Here is a 23,880-nt window from a genome sequence, read left to right on the forward strand (position 1 = left end):
CAACAGTAAAATGTAAACCAGAACACACCACCACCACCACCACCACCACCACCACCACCACCATACCTGGTTGTACATATGTAGCTTGCTTAAAGAACTTCAAAGCTTTTGCATAATTTTTTTCATTCTCCAGAGCATGACCAACATTATTCCAAAGTTTAGCATTGTTTTTATTTACCTATAGAATAAAAATTGAATGTATGTTCAGATTTCAGTCAGGGTATATGACAAAGGTAAATGTATAGACTATTCATAGTTACATAGTTTGTCTCTTGTCTTTTTAACGTTACAATCCTAAAATCCTACTGTGTTGATCAAGAAGAAGCCAGACTCCCGTGCCCCGCCCCCCCCCCCCCCTCCCGTAAGGGTTGATGCCAAGGAAAAAAACCTTTCCAACTGGCACTGATCACCAAAGTTGAATTTACTGTCCAATATCCCCAAGTTGTTCCCTTAGGTTTCATTATCTAAAGGTGAAAGATTGATGTAAAAACAAATAAATTGTAACCTTTGTATATGATAGCAACTAGTGGAGGAGGTTGGTTTTTACAAAAACAGGAATTTCTGGAGGATCAAGTGCCTCAATGACTAAAATTACCATAAGGCCAGCTATATTTGTTTTGGATAGAAAATTTATTTCAGTAGGCAGAATAATACACTACCTTTAAAGCAGACATAAACAAAGTATATTCAGATTCCCAGTCCCAGTTCCTGTTAAAGGTTTTCACGGCATGAGTGAACAGCACTAAAGCTAAAAATATCCAAGATAGTTGTCTCAGCTTGTTGCTACAAATAAAAAAAAAAAAAGACAACAAAAAAAAAGTTAATATTGTGCTATTTCTACTTCAAAAACAAATTTTTTAGTTTTCTATGAATCAATATAACGGCAAGGAACGTTATAGTGACTAAGGTTAGGGAAATATAACAATGTGAAAACATTACACAAAGAACAGGTAAAAGAAGAGACAGCATATAGTTAACAATTGTGTGAATAAAATAAATCCATGGGAAATGAAGCATAAGAAACACAATCCAGGCGTTAATGTGTGCTAATAGATAGTGTGCCCTCAGTTCTAGTTCCAGCTTCTATAGAACAGTCCAAGTGTCTGGAAGTTACAACAAATCTTGTGTCTTGACAGAGAGAGAATATTTAAAAGGAATAGCTGGTATTCATATTACACACAATACCAATATATCAGCCACCCTGGGTAGAAAGGCATGCACATTGCATTCCTTCATCACCACAGAGTTAACTAGAGGCCCAACTGCAAGAACAACATGCTACAAAACCTATGGCCCATCTAGCATAAAAGCCAAGGTTTTTGGAATTATACTCGTGTGTTCAGGACATTCAATTATTTGTGAAACTTTGGCCTCCACGATGGTACATGAACCCTGTCTGCAAAAATAGACTGGTGGTCTTAAAAGGAGAATTCAACCATTAACAGTTTTCAGAAAACTTAAAACCGTCTAAGACCCTTTTTTTTTTTTTTTTTTTTTACCAAAAATGTAAATTCTCTCAATACATTCAAAAGACTCCCGGTGATCTGAGGAGAGACAAGGGACGTTGATGCTGTTGCATGGATGGTGTAGGGGCTGAACTTACAACATGGGCCTAGAATTATCAATCTGTCCAAGAGAATAATTGAAGTGATTTGCCCATAACAACCAATCACAGCTCAGCTTTCATGTCTTAACCAGCTCTAGTAAAACGAGCTGTGATAGTGTGATTTGGCCAGAATAACCTAATTGTAGTCTTGGACAGATCTTGACTTTTCACAGGTTTTTAAAGGTTTTAAAATATTGTGGGTTGGCATAATCAGTGTATATGGGAATTTTCTAATTGGTGGGAAAAGTTTTTTCAAAGCACTGCAGAAAGTATAACTGATGACTTACTGATACAGGAGTGAAGGTGCAATGGCGTATCGTCACATGCTTCTCTATAAGCAGCCAATGTACAGACGGGGCCGCTGAGAAGGCACTCTATCAGTGGTCTACACCCTAAAGTTCTGCAGATGGGAAAGGTAGAGGATGACATATTTACATCACTCTCTCATGTTGCATATCGCACTGAGCTCAGAAATCATGGATCCTAAGCGCAGTGTTTCTAATGGTTTGGAAAATTCTCAAAAGAAAATGGGGAAAGTGATGAACATGAGGGAAAATATGGAATTGTTAGGCATGCTTCCTTCAGGCAAAAGGGCTGCTGCAGTTGGATGCCATTATGGTTAAAGACAGAGACTGGCTTATAATAAAGAATTCTAACACTTCGCCTACCAGCCCTACAAACCCTATGTTCAATCTACTGGATGCAATGAACATGCCACAGATTCACGGCAGTATATATCACTTACTGTTGTTCTACCAGTATGCTGACGTATCTCCTGAACACACACTACTTATTTAATGTGAAAGGAGGTAATGGTTCATTTTCACGAAGAGTTGTACAGAATCCCAGTAGCAGGACTCTCCATGAACAACCTATATTTTAGTGACATATAACCTAGGACATACCCAATAGCACTGGCAAGCAGATAACGGTGAAATCATGTGTAGTGTTGTTTTTCTGCAATTGTCAATTTTTTCTGGCTTCAGAACTTTTTGCATAGAGACTTAAAAGGTCACTTAGATGAGTATGGCACATTAGTAGAGATATTACAAAAGTTAAAATTGTATACAAGGATTTTTGGGGCCAATTCTGATTTATAGTCTTAAACAAGGGCTTTTTGAAAAAGTAACCGGCATTTGATCTCCTGTCAGGTGTAGAACGTTATGGGCAATGTATTCAATGAGAGACATATCGGTGAACAGTAAACTAGCTTCAGTCCAAGTCTTAGCAGCTGTCTCAGAGGATTTCATAATTGAGCTGTAAACATTCTCAGTCACACCAGTATAAATTCAGTGCACTTTTGGATGGGGGCTCCCTCATGTACAGGAGACCCCTAGGGAACAGTGCATTTGACTAGTAACATAAGATGACCTCAAGGCTGATGTGTCCTCACCCCCTCTGGCCCGGTGGATAGCCCTAGTTAATAAATATGTCCCATTATACCATGCCCTTTATGTTAGTAGGAAATGTCAGAAATGTTATTACAAGGTCGGGGTTCCATGGTTGTTGCTGGATGTCTCTACTGATCCCCCAGTTCGGGGGGCCTCTCAGTCATAGAATGCCCACATGGGAATCAAGGGGCTCCTAGGGTATGTTTTGATGTGTGTGTGTGTGTGCGGTGCTGTCTATATGTGTTCTTTATGTGTTGTAGTTCTGGGTGGGCCTCTCTTATGTATTACTGTTCCTGTGGCATGACTATGTTGGGAGCGGAGGGGGAGGGTCTGCTGAATTGTTATTTGTCTGTTGTTACAGTTGCTTAAAAACTAATAAAATTTGTTAAAAAAAAAAAAAAAAGAGGTTTGGCTGACTGGTGCTAAGCAAATCCTTTCTGCCATGCTAACAGTACACAATACAAACAATGACGTAATAGGCATTTATTCACCAACAGAAAGAGCAGGTAAATCACATTTGCTATTGCGCCACCGTCTGGTGGTTCTAAGGCTAGGTTCAGACTACGGAATCTCCGGGAAGAAAATTTCCGCCCGGAGATTCCGAGTGTGGCCAGCGCTGACTGAATCAGTCGGCGCTAGGACTGCACGGACACTGCAGTCTCCAATAGACTGCAATGTGTTCCGCGCGGATTTCCACCTGAACAAAGAGCAACGCCTTTCTTCAGGCGGAAATTTCCAAGCATATTTTCCGTTCACAAATTCCGCTTCACAAATTCCGAAGTGTGAATTTGTGAACGGAAAACCATTCACTACACTATACATTTTAGCAAGCGGAATTTCCGCCTGCAATTTCAAAACAGAATTGCAGGCGGAAATTCCGTAGTCCGAACCTAGCCTAAGTGGAACAGGTATGCCTCTGGCTGGAGTGGCAAGTCCTGTCCCCAAATATCTTTTGTAAGCTTTTGGGAGAGACAGCAGTCGGCACAACCTGCTTCTACTGTGGTGTGTACGGGTAGTGAAGCTGTTTAGGGAGGAGAGACTGGTGGGCCGGTGTTGGTGGTGCTCAATCTCAGTGAAGAAATGCAGGTATATAATGTAACAAATGAAAGAAGAGAGGCCAATCACCAGGTCCGTGCTCCAAGGTTTATTCTTATAAATTCAGGGCATAAAAACGCCAGCAAGACGGGGTCAGATGCCTCTGAGGCATCTGACCCAGTCTTGCTGGCGTTTTTATGCACTGAATTTATAAGAATAAACCTTGGAGCACGGACCTGGTGAGTGGCCTCTCCTTCTTTCATTTGATCTTTTGTAAGCTGTTGGAACCTTGTTCACAAGCAAGCTACAGGATCACATTTCCATAAACAATGCTATAAATATTCTTTGGATAAGAAATATGAGGGGAAGGCTGTCAGATGTGATGAGTCAGGTCATCGTGTTGGGCGGTTAAAAGCATAGGTCCTCTTAAAGGGGTACTCTGCCCCTAGACATCTTATCCCCTATCCAAAAGATAGGGGATAAGATATCTGATCGTGGGGGGCCACCGCTGGGGACCCCCACGATCTCAGCTGCTGCACCCCAGACATCCGGTGAATGGAGCGAACTTCGCTCCATGCTGAAAGACTGGCGATGCAGGGTGGAGGCTCGTGAGATCACGGTCACGCCCTGCTCGTGACGTCACAGCCACGGCCCCTCAATGCAAGTCTATGCCATCCCGCCCCCTCCCATAGAATTGCATTGAGGGGGCACGGCCGTGACGTCACGCGCCTCCGGCACTCTTGCACTGCACCAGACACTCTAAATGAACGCCGGGTGCAGCAGGGAGATTGCGGGGGTTCCCAGCGGTAGGACCCCCGCGATCAGACATCTAGGGGCGGAGTACCCCTTTAAATATTATCCTCCAATATATTTCATGTAGCCGCTCGCTAGGGTCATGGACCGGACATAGTCCAATGCCTTGTAGAGCTGTTTGTGGAGATCTGGGGTTGTTAAGTACTCCATTTAGAAAGAACAAAAGTTGTGTTTTTAAAGGGCAGTAACGCTTTAAAGGTTATAAAAAAAAATTGATCATTATTCAAAGAAAAACTAGAAACAGAGCTAAATGTTTAATGGAACATACTAGCAAAATGTTTTGCATGATTAAACAGCGGTTGCCAAGAGAAAGACTGAATGCACAGGTAAGGAAACTGGGATGAAGTAATATTCATGCAGATGGTAAGCGAGGATAATGCAGACACTGCTGGCTGTAATGCTTAGTCTACTGCATTCATTTCAGCCTGATTAATTTTTAATCAAAAAAGGAAATTAGTTTATGCTATCTATATAGTTATGATGCAAACCAGACAGGATGTAATATTGTTCCTTAGACCAAATTACACGGAGATAACTGATTTATATTAATTACCATTAGAAAGTTCTACATACAAAACTCCACAAATTCAATTTGCAGCTCCCTGTAAGGCAATTGGCCTGGATAAGACATAACGTTCCTGTTATAATGAAGACATTTCACCCGATGACCGGTAATTTCTCAAGATAAATCTCTATAATTTTTTCACTAACTAACCAAAGTCATGCAACTAGTTGCTACGTCATGCTTTCTTTCATTATCTTACATGCATTCCTGAAAAACATCTATGGGAATTAAGCTAATTACAGGAGTTCCGGTCACACAAAAAGGGCCTTATGTACAAATATGGCCCAGAGACGTTGCCCATCAATTTAGATTTCAGACTGTAACAACCGGAAAATAGAAGAGGTTCTCTCAATGACTGCTACTAGCAGGAGCAAACTTATCTTTTGTACCTGCTAGGACATTTGCTTAGGTTATTTTGGGGGTAAAATGGTCATAAATAGCAGAAAGTAAAAAGGAACCAATTATTTGCACAATGCCTCTTACTGTATATGGTAAAGTCTCAATGGAATATTGGAATGAATTGAAAAATAACATACAGCAATCTGATTCGTTGCTATGGGAAACTAGTCAACTTTTCTTCTCTGTGTGCCCATAGTGTGTGCTCACATATGTCCAGTGCTCCAAGGCCATTCTCAATATACAGTCATGGCCATAAATGTCCCCTCTGAAATAATTCAAGAAAATGAAGTATTTCTCACAGAAAAGGATTGCAGTAACACATGTTTTGCTATACACATGTCAATTCCCTTTGTGTGTATTGGAACTTAACCAAAAAAGGGAGGAAAAAAGACAAATTGGACATAATGTAACACCATACTCCAAAAATGGTCTGGGCCAAATTACTGGCATCCTTTCAAAATTGTGGAAAAATAAGATGGTTTCAAGCTTTTGATGCCCCATTAAACTCACCTGGGGAAAGTAACAGGTGTGGGCAATATAAAAATCCCACCTGAAAGCAGATTAAAAGGAGAGAAGTTCACTTAGTCTTTGCATTGTGTGTCTGTGTGTGCCACACTAAGGATGGACAACAGAAAGAGGAGAAGAGAATTGTCTGAGGACTTGAGAACCAAAATTGTGGAAAAATAACAGTCTCAAGGTTACAAATCCATCTCCAGAGATCTAGATTTTCCATTGTCCACAGTGCGCAACATTATAAAGAAGTTTGCAACCCATGGCACTATAGCTAATCTCCCTGGGCGTGGACAGAAGAGGAAAATTGATGAAAGGTGTCAATGCAGGATAGTCCAGATGGTGGATAAGCAACCCCAAACAAGTTCCAAAGATATTCAAGCTGTCCTGCAGGCTCAGGGAGCATCAGTGTCAGCACAAATTATCCATCAACATTTAAATGAAATTAAACGCTATGGCAAGAGACCCAGGAGGACCCCATTGCTGACACAGACATAAAAAAGGAAGACTACATTTTGCCAAAATGAACTTGCGTAAGCCAAAATCCTTCTCAGAAAAGGTCTTGTGGACAGAGGAGACCAAGATAGAGCTTTTTGGTAAAGCACATCATTCTACTGTTTACCGAAAACGGAATGAGGCCTACAAAGAAAGGAACACAGTACCTACAGTGAAATATGGGGGAGGTTCAATGATGTTTTGGGGTTGTTTTGCTGCCCCTGGCACTCGGTGACTTGAATGTGTGCAAGGCATCATGAAATCTGAGGATTACCAACAGATTTTGGGTCACACTGTACAGCCCAGTGTCAGAAAGCTAGGTTTGCATCCGAGATCTTATGTCTTCTAGCAGGACAATAACCCCCAAAATACGTCAAATAAGCACCCAGAGATGGATGGCAACAAAGCGCTGGAGAAGTGGCCAGCAATGAGTCCAGATCTAAATCTCATTGAACACCTGTGGAGAGATCTTAAAATTGGTGTTGGGAAAAGGCGCCCCTTCCAATAAGAGAGACCTGGAGCGGTTTGCTAAGGAAGAGTGGTCCAACATTCCGGCTGAGAGGTGTAAGAAGCGTATTGATTGTTATAGGAAGTGACTGATTTCAGTTACTTTTTCCAAAGGGTGTGCAACCAAATATTAAGTTAAGGGTAACAATAATTTTGTCCAGCATTTTTGGAGTTTGATGTGACATTATGTCCAATTTGCTTTTTTCCTCTCTTTTTTGGTTTAGTTCCAATACACACAAAGGGAATAAATATGTGTATAGCAAAACATTTGTTACTGCAATCCTTTTCTGTGAGAAATATGTCAGGGGTGCCAACATTTACGGCCATGACTGTAAATGCTGGATGCAATGGGGGGAGTTTATCAACAGGTTTAAAGGACAACTATAGCAAATATTAACTTTTCCCCTATCAACAGAATAGGGAATAAGAGCAGATCGGACCCTGGCTCTCTGAGTGAGGAGCCCATGTCATCTACCTGCAGACGGCACATGTTCCATTTATTTCTATGGGAGCGCTGATGATGACCAAGTGCTGTACCCTGGTCTCTTCCCTACTCCCATAGAAATGAATGGAGTGCGTGCCGTCTACCGCACACGCTCCTCACTGAGAGCCGGTTCTCATTCAGATCGCGGGAGGTCCCAGCAGTCAGAATCCCCTGAGATCAGCTACTTATCCCCTACCCTATGGATAGAGGATTAGTTAAATTATGAAGTAGAAGAGTCACAGAAATGTCTCACAAAATATGTTAAACTTTTTGCTACTCCATCCCAAGTTATTTTGACTATGATAACTTTCATACACACTTTTGTTTTTTCACTTTGCAGTGGTAGCCGAGTCCTTTGCAGTTTGGAGCAATGCTCTCAATTGCACATCAAACATACACCAACCCACACCCAGCTTATATAACTGTCGTGGACAACATTTTAACCCTTAAGGACTATGCCCATTTTCACCAGAGCGTTTTTTGCAAATCTGACCACTGTCACTTTAAGCATTAATAACTCAGGGATGCTTTTTTACTTTTCATTCTGATTCAGAGACTGTTTTTCAGTGACATTCTACTTTAAGTTAGTGGTAAATTTTCATCGATACTTGCCTCGTTTCTTGGTGAAAAATTCAAAAATTTTATGAAAAATTTTAATTTTTTTTACTTTGAAACTCTCTGCTTATAAGGAAAATTAACATCCCAAATAAATTATATATTGATTTACATATACAATATGTCTACTTTATATTTGCATCATAAAGTTCACATGTTTTTACTTTTGGAAGACATCAGAGGGCTTCTAAGTTCAGCATCAATTTTCCCATTTTTCACAAAATTTTTTAACTAGGAATTTTTCAGGGACCAGTTCAGTTTTGAAGTGGATTTGAAGGGCCTTCATATTAGAAATACCCCACAAATTACCCCCTTATAAAAACTGCACCCCTCAAAGTATTAAAAATGACATTCAGTAAGTCTGTTAACCTTTTAGGTGTAATATATAAACGAGAAAAAAACACAGGAGGTGCGCCCCTAGTGAGGACCGTTTAACAATGATAAAGGGTTAACGTAAAGATGGGTTCTTACCCCTAGGTGTTGCGCTCAGAGCACAACACCTACAGTAGCGTCTATATGTAGAAGATCAAGGGAAACCGCTGCCACGAGGAACAAGCCCGGTGTGACGCCTGTCAGTCCGGTAAGTAGCAATGGAGATAAGTATGTGGATAAGTTCCTCTCAAGAAGGCGCTGGTACCCGGGGATGGAGATAAAGTTCTTTATTCATTCTTCATTTTTTACACTCGCATGTTCTTGTAGACCCAGTTTTTGAAATTTTACAAAAGGGTAAAAGGAGAAAAAGCCCACAAAATTTGTAACCCAATTTCTCTCGAGTAAGGAAATACCTGAATGTAAAGTGCTTTGTGGGCGCAGTAGAGGGCTCAGAAGGAAAGGAGCGACAATGGGATTTTGGAGAGTGAATTTTGCTGAAATGGTGGGGCATGTCGCATTTAGGAAACCCTATGGTGTCAGAACAGCAAAAACAAAAAAACAAAAAAAAAAAAACATGCATACTAATTGGGAAACTACACCCCCTCAAGCAACGTAACAAGGGGTCCCCTAAGCCTTAACATCCCACAGGTGTTTGATTACTTTTTGGTAAAGTCGGATGTGTAAATGAAATTTTTGTTTTTTCCCCACCAAAATGCAGTTCCCCCCCCCCCCCCCCAAATTTACCATTTCTACAAGAGTTAATAGGAGAAAATGCCCCCCAAAATTTGTAACCCCATTTCTTCTGAGTATGGAAATACCCCATGTGTGGATGTAAAGTGCTCTACAGGCACACTACAATGCTCAGAAGAGTAGGAGCCACATTTGGATTTTTGAAAACAAATTTTGCTGAGATGGTTTATGGAGGGCATGTTGCATTTAGGAAGCTCCTATGGTGCCAGAAAAGCCCAAAAAAAAAAAAAATGGCACACTACGTTGGAAACTACACCCCTAAAGGCACGTAACAAGGGGTACAGTGAGCCTTTAGACCCCCACAGGTGTTTGACAAATTTCCGCTATGGTTGGACATGAAAATTAAAACTAAGATTTTTTTCACTAAAATGCTGGTGTTACCCCAATTTTTTTCATTTTTACAAGGGGTAATAGGAGGAAAAGCCCCCCAAAATTTGTAACCCCATTTCTTCTGAGTATGGAAATACCCCATGTGTGGATGTAAAGTGCTCTACAGGCACACTACAATGCTCAGAAGAGTAGGAGCCACATTTGGATTTTTGAAAACAAATTTTGCTGAGATGGTTTATGGAGGGCATGTTGCATTTAGGAAGCTCCTATGGTGCCAGAACAGCCCAAAAAAAAAAAAAAAAAAAATGGCACACTACGTTGGAAACTACACCCCTAAAGGCACGTAACAAGGGGTACAGTGAGCCTTTAGACCCCCACAGGTGTTTGACAAATTTCCGCTATGGTTGGACATGAAAATTAAAACTAAGATTTTTTTTCACTAAAATGCTGGTGTTACCCCAATTTTTTTCATTTTTACAAGGGGTAATAGGAGGAAAAGCCCCCCAAAATTTGTAACCTCATTTCTTCTGAGTATGGAAATACCCCATATGTGGATGTAAAGTATTCTGCTGGCGCACTACAATGCTCAGAAGAGAAGGAGCACCATTGAGCTTTTGGAGAGAGAATTTGGTTGGAATAGAAGTTGGGGGCCATGTGCGTTTACAATGCCCCCCTTGGTGCCAGAACAGTGGACCCCCCCCCGTGACCCCATTTTAGAAATTACAAACCATCAGCTACTTCAAAACTACAACTCCCAGCATGCACTGACAGACCATATGTGCTGAAAGTTGTAGTTATACAACAGCTGGAGAAACATTGGTTGCGAAACACAGAGTTTGTTGTTTGTCTGTGTTTCGCAACCAGTGTGCCTCCAGCTGTTGTAAAACTAGAACTCCCAGCATGTACGGTCTCTCAGTGCACAAAGAGTTAGGACACAAACTCTGTTTCACAACCAGTGTGCCTTCAGCTGTTGCAAAACTGCAACTCTCAGCATGCATTTACAGCCAAAGGGCATACTGAGTTGTAGTTTGGCAACAGATGGAGGCACACTGCAACAACTCCCAGCATGCCCTTTGGTAATCTGTGCATGCTGGGGGTTGTAGTTATGCATCAGCCGGAGGCACACTTTCATAGAAAAAATGTGCCTCCAGCTGTTGCATAACTACAACCCCCAGCATGCACAGACTACCAAAGGGCATGCTGGGAGTTGTAGTTGGAACTTCAGCTGTTGCAAAACTACCACTCCCAGCATGCCCTTTGGCTGTGCATGCTGAGAGTTGCTGCTGTATTCATCCATCTGCACTGCTGCCGCTGCTGCCACCGCTCCTGCTGCTCCTGTCTGCCGCTCCCGAGGGGACCCCGCCGGGCCAGGCAAAGGTAGGAGACCCCCGCCGGCCCCAATCACTGCCAAGCTGGGTAGTGATTGGTCGGTAATTACGACCAATCATGTGATGGTGAGGTGGCACCCGTGCCACCTCACTCCTGCTGGGTAAGGGTGAATGGGGCCATCTCGGACAGCCCCATACATCCTTTTTTCCCTGGTCACCGGAGACCCGATTGACCTGGAATCGCCGGTCTGAATTAAAAAGGAGATTTTTTATTATTTACCGTAAAATCTTTCTTTCTCGAAGGATCCATTGGGGGACACCGACCATGGGTGTATGCTGCTGTCTCTAGGAGGTATAACACTATGGCAAACCTGTGCACAGGAAAAGCTGCCCAGTCTCCGGATGAAGCGTCCATCATGACGTGAAACAGGCTGTTTTCAGCCCCTCCTCCTTTTTCCCCCGCACCTAACACCCTGCACCCATGCTGCACGCCGCTCCTATTGTTTGTACTACGAACGGGATGAAGCACCCGGAATAAAGCATCAAGCAACCATTTGAGTGGTGAGTGCATCTTTTCAATATTCTTCTTCTTATTTGATGTTATCACAAGCTGGATTTCAATCACATTCAGATTGCACCTCACTCTAATAGTAGCGGCAAGACATCGATAACCTCATCGCATAGACTTTCAGTAGAAAAGGCTAAGCAGTGCCTAGTATACTTTATTTTCTTGCTTATATACATACCATATTTATATCACATGCCATGCAACTATTTAATAAATTTAGCGCACACACACACACATTACCACTACACAGATTAAATGTGTAGAAAAAGCAATCACCTGCACCACCCATGATAAATTCCCACCTATTTATCTGGGACCCCACAGGGTAAAATAAAGCACTTTGCTGGAGCCTGTCAACTCATCATATTGGAAAAAGCTGTGGTCAACCTTTAATATTTTGGCACAACAATGTTAGTGCAAAACTATGTTGAATCACTGGACGTATGAGACCATACCCCAAGTTACACCCTACTGACAAGGGGAAAGACAACACCCAGTTCATCTTCTTTCAAACACTTCCAGGAATAATAGAAGAATGAAAGAGTCCAGGAAAAGGTGTGCCAGCTATTTATTTCACTAGGTAATGACAGTGGAAGAAGGTGGTTGTCCTGAGTGGCAGGTATTTGCTAATAACAGACACCTATTTGCTATTGCTATAACAGTATATACTGTAGCTGTTACCCCAACAACTAGTCAAATGTAGACTAAAAATAAACATGTTCTGGTTCCCAAGGCAAAAACTGGCCTGGTCCCTAAAAATAAATAAAAATCTATTATTTTTGCTGACATTCAACTTCACAAATTTGAAAAGGAAAAGGCCTAATGAAGGAACATCTCCACTAAATTCTCTACATGCCCAATGACAATGAAGCGGTGGTGTTGATTTTCTTTAATCAGATACATTTTTATAACAAATTAATCTGCAGTCCAGAAAATGTGGCACATAGAGTGATATAGAGACAGACAGGGAGCAATCCATTCAGAGTGATGCAGTGGCACGGATATTGCACCACGGATAGAGCCGAGAGCTGCCTGTCAATGAAAGCCGGGTTCTCCTAAGAGAAGGCAGGGACAGTGTATTCCCATCCCCGCCTTCCCAATCACAGCACTGTTTTCTGGCCAGAAGATCCAGATCGGCTTTGTAGACAATGTCAGGGGGCTTTACATTCCCTGTAACGTGGGCTAATATGTCAGCTCCAATATTAGAGGAAAGCAGCAACAATGCATTTGTATTTTAGTGAGAAACTAGCCCCCAAAAGGTCTTATGTGGGGCACAAAATGTAAGTAACATAAAAAATGTAAACATACGTAAAAAGTGGGGAAAAAAAATAAAATAAAATTACGCCTGTAGCCCATACTTCTACACAGCAATTAACATAATGGAAAGTGGGTGCAATTTAAAACATTTTAGTATCACTTTGTACTATTTAAATAAAGTAAATAAATAAATTAAAAAGATACTTTTCATTTTCTCTTTTACATTTCCCCCAATTTGGCAAATTAAAAATAACGTTAACCCCTTAAGGACTCCGGGTTTTTCCTCTTTCATTTTTTCCTCCTTACCTTTAACCCCTTAGGGACTCAGGGGTTAAAGGGACCTTCAGGACTCAGCCCTTTTTTGCAATTCTGATCACTCTCACTTTATGCATTAATAATGCTTTTACCTTTTATTCTGATTCCGAGAAAGTTTTTTGGTGACATATTCTACTTTACATACTGGTACATTTTTGTTGTTACTTGCATCTTTTCTTTATGAAAAATCCCAAAACTTGATGAAAATTTTGAAAATTAAGCATTTTTCTAACTTGGAAACTTTCAGCTTGTAAGGAAAATAGATATTCCAAATACATTTTATATTGATTGATTCACAAATACAATGTGTCTACTTTATGTTGACATAATAAAGTTGACATATTTTTACTTTTTGAAAACATTAGGGGGCTTCAAAATATAGCAGCAATTTTCAAAATTTTTACGAAAAATTCAAAATCTTCATTTTTCAGGGACTAGTTAAGTTTGATGTGGATTTGAGGGGCCTTTCTGTGAGAAATACACCATAAATGACCCCATTATAGAAACTACACCCCTCAAAGTATTCAAAATGACATTCAGAAAGTTTGTTAACTCTTTAGGTGTTTCACAAGAATAGCAGCAAAATGGAGGAGTAAAATCTAAATCTTCATTTTTTGCACTGGCATGTTCTTGTAGAGCCATTTTTAAACTTTTTACAAGGGCTAAAAGGAGAGAAATACCTCCAAAATTTGTAACCCAATTTTTGGGGGGCATGTTGCATTTTAGGAAGCCCCTATAGTGCAAGAACAGCAAAAAAAAAAAAAAAAAATAAAAAAAATAAAAAGAAAAAAAGAAAACCCACATGGCATACTGCTTTGGTAACTACACCCCCCTCAAGGAACGTAACAAGGGGTTACACCTTACAGTTGTTTGACGACTTTTCGTTAAAGTTAGATGTGTAAATGAAATTTTTTTATTTTTTTACTAAAATGCAGTTTTTTCCCCAAATTTTAAATTTTTACAAGGGGTAATAGGAAAAAATGTCTACCCCCCCCACCACCCCCCGCCAAAATTTGAAACCCAAAATTTGAAACTTCTGAGTATGGAAATATGCCATATGTGGATGTAAAGTGCTCTGCGAGTGAACTACAATGCTCAGAAGAGAAGGAGCGCCATTGAGCTTTTGGATAGAGAATTTGTTTGGAATTGAAGTTGGGGGCCATGTGCGTTCACAAAGCCCCCGTGGTGACAGAACAGTGGACCCCCCCACATGTGACCCCATTTTGGAAACTACACCCCTCACAGAATGTAATAAGGGGTGCAGTGAGCATTTAAACGTTAATGGTGTTTGACAGATCTTTGGAACAGTGGACTGTGCTAACGAAAAATAAAATTTTTCATTTTCACGGACCACTGTTCCAAAAATCTGTCAGACACCTGTGGGGTGTAAATGCTCACTGTACCCCTTATTACATTCCGTGAGGGGTGTAGTTTCCAAAATGGGGTCACATGTGAGGAGGGGGGGGTCCATTGTTCTGGCACTTCAATTCCGGCCAAATTTTCTCTCCAAAAGCCCAATGGCGCTCCTTTTCTTCTGAGCCCTGTAGTTCGACCACAGAGCACTTTACATCCACATATGGGGTATGTTCTTACTCAGAAGAAATGGGGTTACACATTTTGGGGGGCTTTTTCCCCCCCATTTTCCCTTGTGAAAATGAAAAATTTAGGGTAACGCCAGCATTTTAGTGAAAATGTTATTTTTTTTTTCATTTTCCCATTCAACTTTAACTAAATTGTCAAACACCTGTGGGGTGTTCAGGCTCACTATACCACTTGTTACATTCCGTGAGGGGTGTAGTTTCCAAAATGGGTCACATGTCGGTATTTCTTTTTTTGCGTTTATGTCAGAACCGCAGTAAAATCACCCGTGTGCAAATCACCAATTTAGGCATCAAATTTACATAGTGCGCTCTCAATCCTGAGCCTTGTTGTGCGTCCGCAGTGTATTTTTTGCCCACATATGGGGTATTTCTAGTGCTGGGCGATATGGCCTAAAATTTATATCACGGTATTTTTTTTTTTTTTATTATCGCGGTATCACGGTATTACAGCCTGTCCCCCCCCCCCCCCCCGCGAGCGGGGTCCCTGTGCCCACTAGCGGTGTCAAATGTGCCCCCCGCGAGCGCTACCATCACCACTAGCGGGGTCCCTGTGCCCATTAGCGTTGTCATAAGAATGCCGAGTGCTACCATCACCGCTAGCGGGGTCCCTGTGCCCACTAACGGTGTCACAAGAATGCAGAGCGCAGCTCTGTTTCCCGTCCCTGTCAGCTCTCAGGGTACGGGAACAGATTTAAAAGCCTCGCGCGCGCAGTACTACGCAAATAGCGTAGGGCTAACGCTAGGCTCCTAGTGCTGCCTACGTTAGCCCTACGCTATTTGCCTAGTGCTGCGCCTGCGCAGTACTACGTTAACCGAGCGTGAGGCTTTTAAATCTGGGACGGGGAACAGAGCCGCGCTCGGCATTCTTGTGACACCGCTAGTGGGCACAGGGCCCCCGCTAGCGGTGATGGTAGCGCTCGCGGGGGGGCACATTTGACATCGCTAGTGGGAACAGGGACCTCGCTAGCGGTGATGGTAGCGCTTGCAGGGGGGCACATTTGTCACCGCTAGTGGGCACAGGGACCCTGCTAGCAGTGATGGTATCGCTCGCGGGGGGGGGGGGCACATTTTACACCGCTGGTGGGCACAGGGACCCCACTAGTGGTGGGGATTGATCGTGCTCGCGGGGACACAGTAAATGGATTAGCCGCGCTGGGCTCTACAATTCATCCGGAGGGTGCAAAACATTAACTGGAGGCTCCGTTTTGGAAACCGTGCTGTACCAGACTTTTTTTTTTGGGGGGGGGGGGGGGGAGGGTGTAACTGTGTAGGGGTATACGTATATGTAGTGTTTTACTTTTTATGTTTTGTGGGTGTAGTGTAGTGTAGTGTAGAGTAATGTTTTTAGGGTACATTCACACAGGTGGAGGTTTACAGCAAGTTTCCCGCTGGGAGTTGTAGTTTGCAACAGCTGGAGGGACACTGGTTGCGAAACACTGATTTAGGTAACAAACTGTGTTTTGCAATCAGTGTGCCTTCAGCTGTTGCAAAAAGATACAACTCTCAGCATGTATTCACAGCCGAAGGCCATGCTGGGACTTGCAGTTATGCAACAGCTGGAGGCACACTACTGCAACTCCCAGCATGCCCTTTGGCTGTCCGTGTATGCTGTGGGTCGTAGTTATACAACAGCTGGAAGCACAAAATGTGCATCCAGCTGTTGCATAACTACAACCCCCAGCACCCACAAACTACCAGAGGGCATGCTGGGAGTTGTAGTTGTGTCTTCTGCTGTTGCATAACAACAACTCCCAGCATGCCCTTGTGTGCATGCTGGGAGTTGTTGCTTAGCAACAGCAGGAGGCCAGCCTTACCTCCTGCTGCTGCGCAGTAAAGATCCCCCTGCTGTCGCCTCTGATACTGGGGCCCTGATCCCACCACTGATGCCATGTTCAGGAGCGGAGCGGGTGCTGTTAGGGACACCCCCCACAGTAGGCGTCCTGATTCGTCGGCCGGTAACGGAAGTGGGAAAAAAAAAAGTTAAAGATCATTAACCCCTTCCCTAATAAAAGTTTGAATTGTCCCCCCTTTCCCATAAAGAAAAAAAAAAGTGTAAATAAAAAAAATATATATATGTGGTATCGCCGAGTGCGGATATGTCCGAATTATAAAATTATATCATTAATTAAACTGCACGGTCAATGGCGTACGTGCAAAAAAATTCCAAAGTCCAAAATAGCGTATTTTTGGTCACTTTTTATATCATGAAAAAATAAAAAGCGATCAAAAAGTCAGATCAATACACAAATGGTACCGATAAAAACTTCAGATCCCGGCGCAAAAAATGAGCCCTCAAGATGACAATTTTAAACACAAAAATGTTCCTGCATGTAGTTAGAATTTTTTCCAGAAGTACAACAAAATCAAACCTACATAAGTAGGGTATAATTTTAACCGTATAGACCTACAGAATAAAGATAAGGTGTCATTTTCACAGAAAAAAGTACTGGGTAGAAACGGAAGCCCCCAAAATTGTGTTTTTTCTTCAATTTTGACGCACAATGATTTTTTTTTCCGTTTCATCGTAGATTTTTGGGTAAAATGACTAATGTCATTACAAAGTAGAATTGGTGGCGCAAAAAATAAGCCATCATATGGATTTTTAGGTGCAAAATTAAAATAAAAGTTATGCTTTTTTAAAGGTAAGGGCCCGTTCACACTGAGTAATTCAAGAGGAATTTACTTGAGTAATTCCTCTTTAATTCTCCGCTCCAAATTAGTGCACATCTCCTCTGCCCATTGACTTTAATGTTTTTTCTGCTGTTCTGTTCACACTGCAGAAAAAAAAATTCTGCCCGACAGTTTGAGCGGAATTCAAGCGGAATTCAGAAATGTAGAATTAAATAGTGTGGAGGGGAGATAGAGAGATAGGACCGCACCGCGGTCACCCACAATATCCGGGAGTGTGTACACTGTGACAGGGGATGTCGGAGGTATGGAGCGGGGTGGAGGCCCGAAGAAGCGGTTTTAACCGCGAAACGAGCTCGGAGCTGTCACCGCTCAGCTCCGGCTGCAGCGATCTCTCCGTATCATCTCCCGTACAGCGGCCGGCCGTACATGGACTAACTCAGTGACACAGTGAAGCAGCGCAAGAAGGGTGAGTGCAAAAGCAACCTTTTTCTCATCTTGCTATTGTAGAATTAAATAGCCTCCTCCTTCATTCCTCAGGAAAAAATTAAAGTGCAAAAACAGAAAAACCCCTGGTCCTAAAGGGGTTAAAGCTCTGAAATTTTTTTTTTATGGGTGGAAGGAGCGTTAGGAGTAGTTAGGGAACATAGCCCGAGTTATTTTAGAAAAGTTTATTTGGAGACAGGTACTTTTTAATAATAAAGCCTAAATGTATCACAGAGAATCAACACAAAAATTATTTGAATAACCAAATGAAAAAATGCTAATGGTGTTTATTAACCAGTTTAAAAAGTGTACCTGTAATGTTTTATTAAAAAAAAATACCTTCATTTTCAATTCAGCACCTTTAACTTTAAGAGGGCCATGTTGTTCCCGCCACAGTGCTGCACTATAGCCATCTTTGACACTTTAAATAGGCACTGTCAGATCCAAAACTTTTAATAAAGATAACTGTTCTTGAAAATCCCAGCAATTGGGGTCCCTATACCTAATGGGACACTAACCAGTCCTGCAGCAGCATCAGACTTGTCCATGAGTCATGAAAAAAAAGATGACTCATGGACAAGGCTGCATGAGCTGGCACACCAATCACCTCCCACCAAAAGGGAGGGACACACCCCTTCCCCTGAGAGGATTACTAACACTGAGCTAATGAAAATAGGTATTTTCATAATAAAAATGGGTGATAAAGTCATAAAATTACATTAGATGTCAGGATTAGGTACTGAGTAATTTTATTTTCTTTCTTGTGGGATCTGACAGGTACACTTTAAAGACTTAATAGGCTGATCAAAACCTAATTTTCCTATCTTTTACTTTTTGGGAAATAAGGAAATGCTCCAAAAGAATGACCCTTGTTTTTACCATGATACTTTAGCTCCTAGTTTTTCAGTTTGGGGAAACATTATGCAGGGATTTCTCAAACTTCTTGTTCCTTGGTCTAAGGTGTAAAGATCTTCCATTTAAATGTTATAAGTAACATATTCCAAGGTTGCTGAGCCTATGATAGATATCTCCATGACTAAGAATGATATACAGAAGCATTACGCATCCCTGTGATGTCTCAGTCTTGTGCAATAGCAGCTGATTTAGAACTGCTTTAAAAAACTGGTCACCGAAAGCCCAAAAAATGGAAAGGAAGTGTCAAGAGTCCACTCACCCCATCCAGAGATGCCAATGGCACCTACACATGGATGCCTCTAAGAGATGCAATATATTGCACTACCTATCTTGTGCATGTTTGAAATTATAGCCGTGATATAACCCAAAGCTGCATTTTGCTAGCCAAAATTCTGTACTCTCGGTAATGATAACAGTCGACAGACGTTTCCTTTTCATTTGCCAGATTACTGCACACTATTCATTGTTAGGCCCAAAAACTCAGAGAATGCAAATGACCAAAGCAAGCTGTGTGCAGACACCACAGACAAACATTTAAGGTCTAAAGACAGCTACACACACACACGTATATACTGTAAATCTATACATTACTATCACTGCAAAACAAGCTTACTGTATTTTCATTGAGGGACATTCAACAGTCTCACAAAATGCATCCGTATATAGGCAACTCTGTGAAGTAAGCTACATGCCATGTACAAAAAGGTATCACCTATAGTGTCTAGATAATATTCTCCCCACCCCTCTAAAGTCCATATATAATAATGAGGGCATCCATTTTGCCTGAATGGCTTTTAAAATCATTTGGAGATTTCTATGGGATAATTTTCTATCCATGCTCTCTGACCTGTGAAAAAGTCATTGTGCAGGTAGGGGCAGTTGGGAAGCTGGGATCATTACCAGAGTTATCTTTATACAAAGGTGTCACATTTCTCTGTAATCCTGCCTGTCGAAGGAGAGTGGAGACTGCTGAAAAGTCTTCTTTACAGAACAATAAGTCTTTTATTGGGTTTAGAGCAGACCTGGGCATTGTACGGCCCGCAGGCCACATACGGCCCTTTGATTGGCTCTGACCGGCCCACGCTCACTGTCGGGCCGTACAATGCCCAGGTCTGCACCATCAGCCTGTGACAGGGAGAGCCCGTACAGTGCTGACAGGCAGAAGGAGGAAGCGTGCACTCTCGCCCCTCCCCCCACCTACTCTCTGCCGTGCAGTCGTAGAACCCCGGAAGGCAGAGGAGAGGAGGGGAGGGAGATGAGGAGGAGAGGCCATGTATCCTGTCTGCTCCGCCCCCTCCCCTCAGCTCTAAACTTCAGCCGGGTGTGTGTGTTTATATGTGTCTGTGTGCGTTTATATGTGTGTATCTTTGTGTCTGTGTGCGTTTATATGTGTGTATCTTTGTGTCTGTGTGCGTTTATATGTGTGTATCTTTGTGTCTGTGTGCGTTTATATGTGTGTATCTTTGTGTCTGTGTGCGTTTATATGTGTGTATCTTTGTGTATGTGTCTGTCGCTGTATGTGTGTGACAGTGTGGGTGGCGAGCTGCCTCATGTGGGGGAAAACTGTGGTAATCTGGGGGCCAACTATGCAGCCTACTCTGGGGGACCAACTATGCAGCCTACTCTGGGGGACCAACTATGCAGCCTACTCTGGGGGCCAACTATGCAGCCTACTCTGGGGGCCAACTATGCAGCCTACTCTGGGGGCCAACTATGCAGCCTACTCTGGGGGCCAACTATGCAGCCTACTCTGGGGGCCAACTATGCAGCCTACTCTGGGGGCCAACTATGCAGCCTACTCTGGGGGCCAACTATGCAGCCTACTCTGGGGGCCAACTATGCAGCCTACTCTGGGGGCCAACTATGCAGCCTACTCTGGGGGCCAACTATGCAGCCTACTCTGGGGGCCAACTATGCAGCCTACTCTGGGGGCCAACTATGCAGCCTACTCTGGGGGCCAACTATGCAGCCTACTCTGGGGGCCAACTATGCAGCCTACTCTGGGGGCCAACTATGCAGCCTACTCTGGGGGCCAACTATGCAGCCTACTCTGGGGGCCAACTATGCAGCCTACTCTGGGGGCCAACTATGCAGCCTACTCTGGGGGCCAACTATGCAGCCTACTCTGGGGGCCAACTATGCAGCCTACTCTGGGGGCCAACTATGCAGCCTACTCTGGGGGCCAACTATGCAGCCTACTCTGGGGGCCAACTATGCAGCCTACTCTGGGGGCCAACTATGCAGCCTACTCTGGGGGCCAACTATGCAGCCTACTCTGGGGGCCAACTATGCAGCCTACTCTGGGGGCCAACTATGCAGCCTACACTGGGGGCCAACTATGCAGCCTACACTGGGGGCCAACTATGCAGCCTACACTGGGGGACAACTATGCAGCCTACACTGGGGGACAACTATGCAGCCTACACTGGGGGACAACTATGCAGCCTACACTGGGGGACAACTATGCAGCCTACACTGGGGGACAACTATGCAGCCTACACTGGGGGACAACTATGCAGCCTACACTGGGGGACAACTATGCAGCCTACACTGGGGGACAACTATGCAGCCTACACTGGGGGACAACTATGCAGCCTACACTGGGGGACAACTATGCAGCCTACACTGGGGGACAACTATGCAGCCTACACTGGGGGACAACTATGCTGCCTAATCTGGGACTATCCAAAGGATAGGGGATAAGATGCTTTGGCTGAGTCAGTCCCGCTACGCCCCTCAATGCAAGCCTACGGGAGGGGGCGTGATAGCTGTCACGCCCCCTCCCATAGGCTTGCATTGTGGGGCGGAGCGTGAACTCACACGCCGGCGCAGGAGTGACGTCACACGCCGCCCGCCCTGTAGTCGCCGGAAATTAGTCCCGGAGCGAACACGCTCCGGAGATGGATTACGAATGGGGTGCCGCGTGCATGATGCCGGGGGTCCCCAGCAGCGGGACTCCCGCGATCAGACATCTTATCCCCTATCCTTTGGATAGGGGATAAGATGTTTAAGCACCGGAGAACCCCTTTAAAATATAGGATAGTTAATTTAACCCTAAAATACCCCCATTTGCCAGGGTCGGGGTTTTTGTTTAAAGTCCCATGAAAATCAATGGGAAATGTATGTTCCCACCCCACATAAATTCCATACGGCTGGAGATATTTCAATACCTGGTACACATATTACGGGTCGGGATAGGAGGACGGGATAGGAGGACGGGATAGGAGGACGGGATAGGACGACGGGGATAGGACGACGGGGATAGGACGACGGGATAGGACGACGGGATAGGACGACGGGATAGGACGACGGGATAGGACGACGGGATAGGAGGACGGGATAGGAGGACGGGATAGGAGGACGGGATAGGAGGACGGGATAGGAGGACGGGATAGGAGGACGGGATAGGAGGACGGGATAGGAGGACGGGATAGGAGGACGGGATAGGAGGACGGGATAGGAGGACGGGATAGGAGGACGGGATAGGAGGACGGGATAGGAGGACGGGATAGGAGGACGGGATAGGAGGACGGGATAGGAGGACGGGATAGGAGGACGGGATAGGAGGACGGGATAGGAGGACGGGATAGGAGGACGGGATAGGAGGACGGGATAGGAGGACGGGATAGGAGGACGGGATAGGAGGACGGGATAGGAGGACGGGATAGGAGGACGGGATAGGAGGACGGGATAGGAGGACGGGATAGGAGGACGGGATAGGAGGACGGGATAGGAGGACGGGATAGGAGGACGGGATAGGAGGACGGGATAGGAGGACGGGATAGGAGGACGGGATAGGAGGACGGGATAGGAGGACGGGATAGGAGGACGGGATAGGAGGACGGGATAGGAGGACGGGATAGGAGGACGGGATAGGAGGACGGGATAGGAGGACGGGATAGGAGGACGGGATAGGAGGACGGGATAGGAGGACGGGATAGGAGGACGGGATAGGAGGACGGGATAGGAGGACGGGATAGGAGGACGGGATAGGAAGACGGGATAGGAGGACGGGATAGGAGGACGGGATATGAAGTCAAAAGCTTCCTCCTTTGTTTATTTTCCTCCCCAACAAGGATTAGGAAGGAAAAACGGGCAACGCCGGGTATTAAGCTAGTGATTAGCATAAAACCTAATCTGAACAACTGATTTTCTGATGAAATTCCCTTTAAATGGGTTGTTCCACAAAAGACATTTATCACTTGAGTTGAGCGAACTTACAGTAAATTGGCTCATAGCAAACCTCGTGGCTCGGGCGTTGATTAATTTAGTCTGCCTGGAAAAGGTGGATACAGTCCTTTGAGACCTAAGGCTTTCATCCCAGACTTTTCCAGGCTACCAGAGCCCTTGGAAAGCTGAACTAAGTTATCCAGACTAAAGTAATCAACGGCCAAGCTGCGAGGTTCGCTACGAGCCAATTTACTGTAAGTTCACTTAACTCTAACCTATTCTCACAATATGTCAAAAGTATGAACGCTGAAGGTCTCAACACTGGAACCCCCTGATTATTATAATAGGGGTCCCTTCCCTGCTTAGTGCACAATCACAGTGACATGGGGGAGCATTTACAAAAAGTGGCTAAATTTTCAACGGTTTTAGAGCCCAAACATCACTACAAAAGTTGCGCATGTGTGCCAAATTTATCAAATGGTGCACAGACTCATGAATCACCACAGAACTGCTCTACTTATTTGTTGCACGGGCGCCACTTCTCTGCAACATTTGTGTCAAATGTCGCACGGACCTTAATACAATCGTTGCATAGAATTCTATAGGGCAGGTTTTCCATGTGATCGCATAGAAATCTGGCCCCTGCAAAATCTTTGCAACATTTCACAAAAAGTTGCTTGTGATAAGTCAGTGACCACTGCACAAAGCGCTCTTAATAAGACACTTCATAGTAATGAAAT

The 23,880-nt window shown here is 43.7% G+C and overlaps 1 protein-coding gene across 3 annotated transcripts in view; it reads right to left on the reverse strand.

Moving 5' to 3' along the window:
- TMTC3 (transmembrane O-mannosyltransferase targeting cadherins 3) overlaps positions 1–23,880 on the reverse strand; it is a 101,982-nt gene that overhangs the window by 18,785 nt on the left and 59,317 nt on the right. For all 3 annotated transcript variants that reach the window (XM_056574399.1, XM_056574397.1, XM_056574398.1), the window contains exons 9-10: positions 660–783; positions 67–178 (exon numbers count right to left, since the gene is read on the reverse strand). In XM_056574399.1, the coding sequence (XP_056430374.1) occupies positions 67–178; positions 660–783 (236 nt within the window). The remainder of the gene's footprint in view (positions 1–66; positions 179–659; positions 784–23,880) is intronic.

The sequence above is a fragment of the Hyla sarda genome, chromosome 4, assembly GCF_029499605.1.
Source record: "Hyla sarda isolate aHylSar1 chromosome 4, aHylSar1.hap1, whole genome shotgun sequence".
In the NCBI taxonomy this organism is placed as follows: Eukaryota; Metazoa; Chordata; class Amphibia; order Anura; family Hylidae; genus Hyla; species Hyla sarda.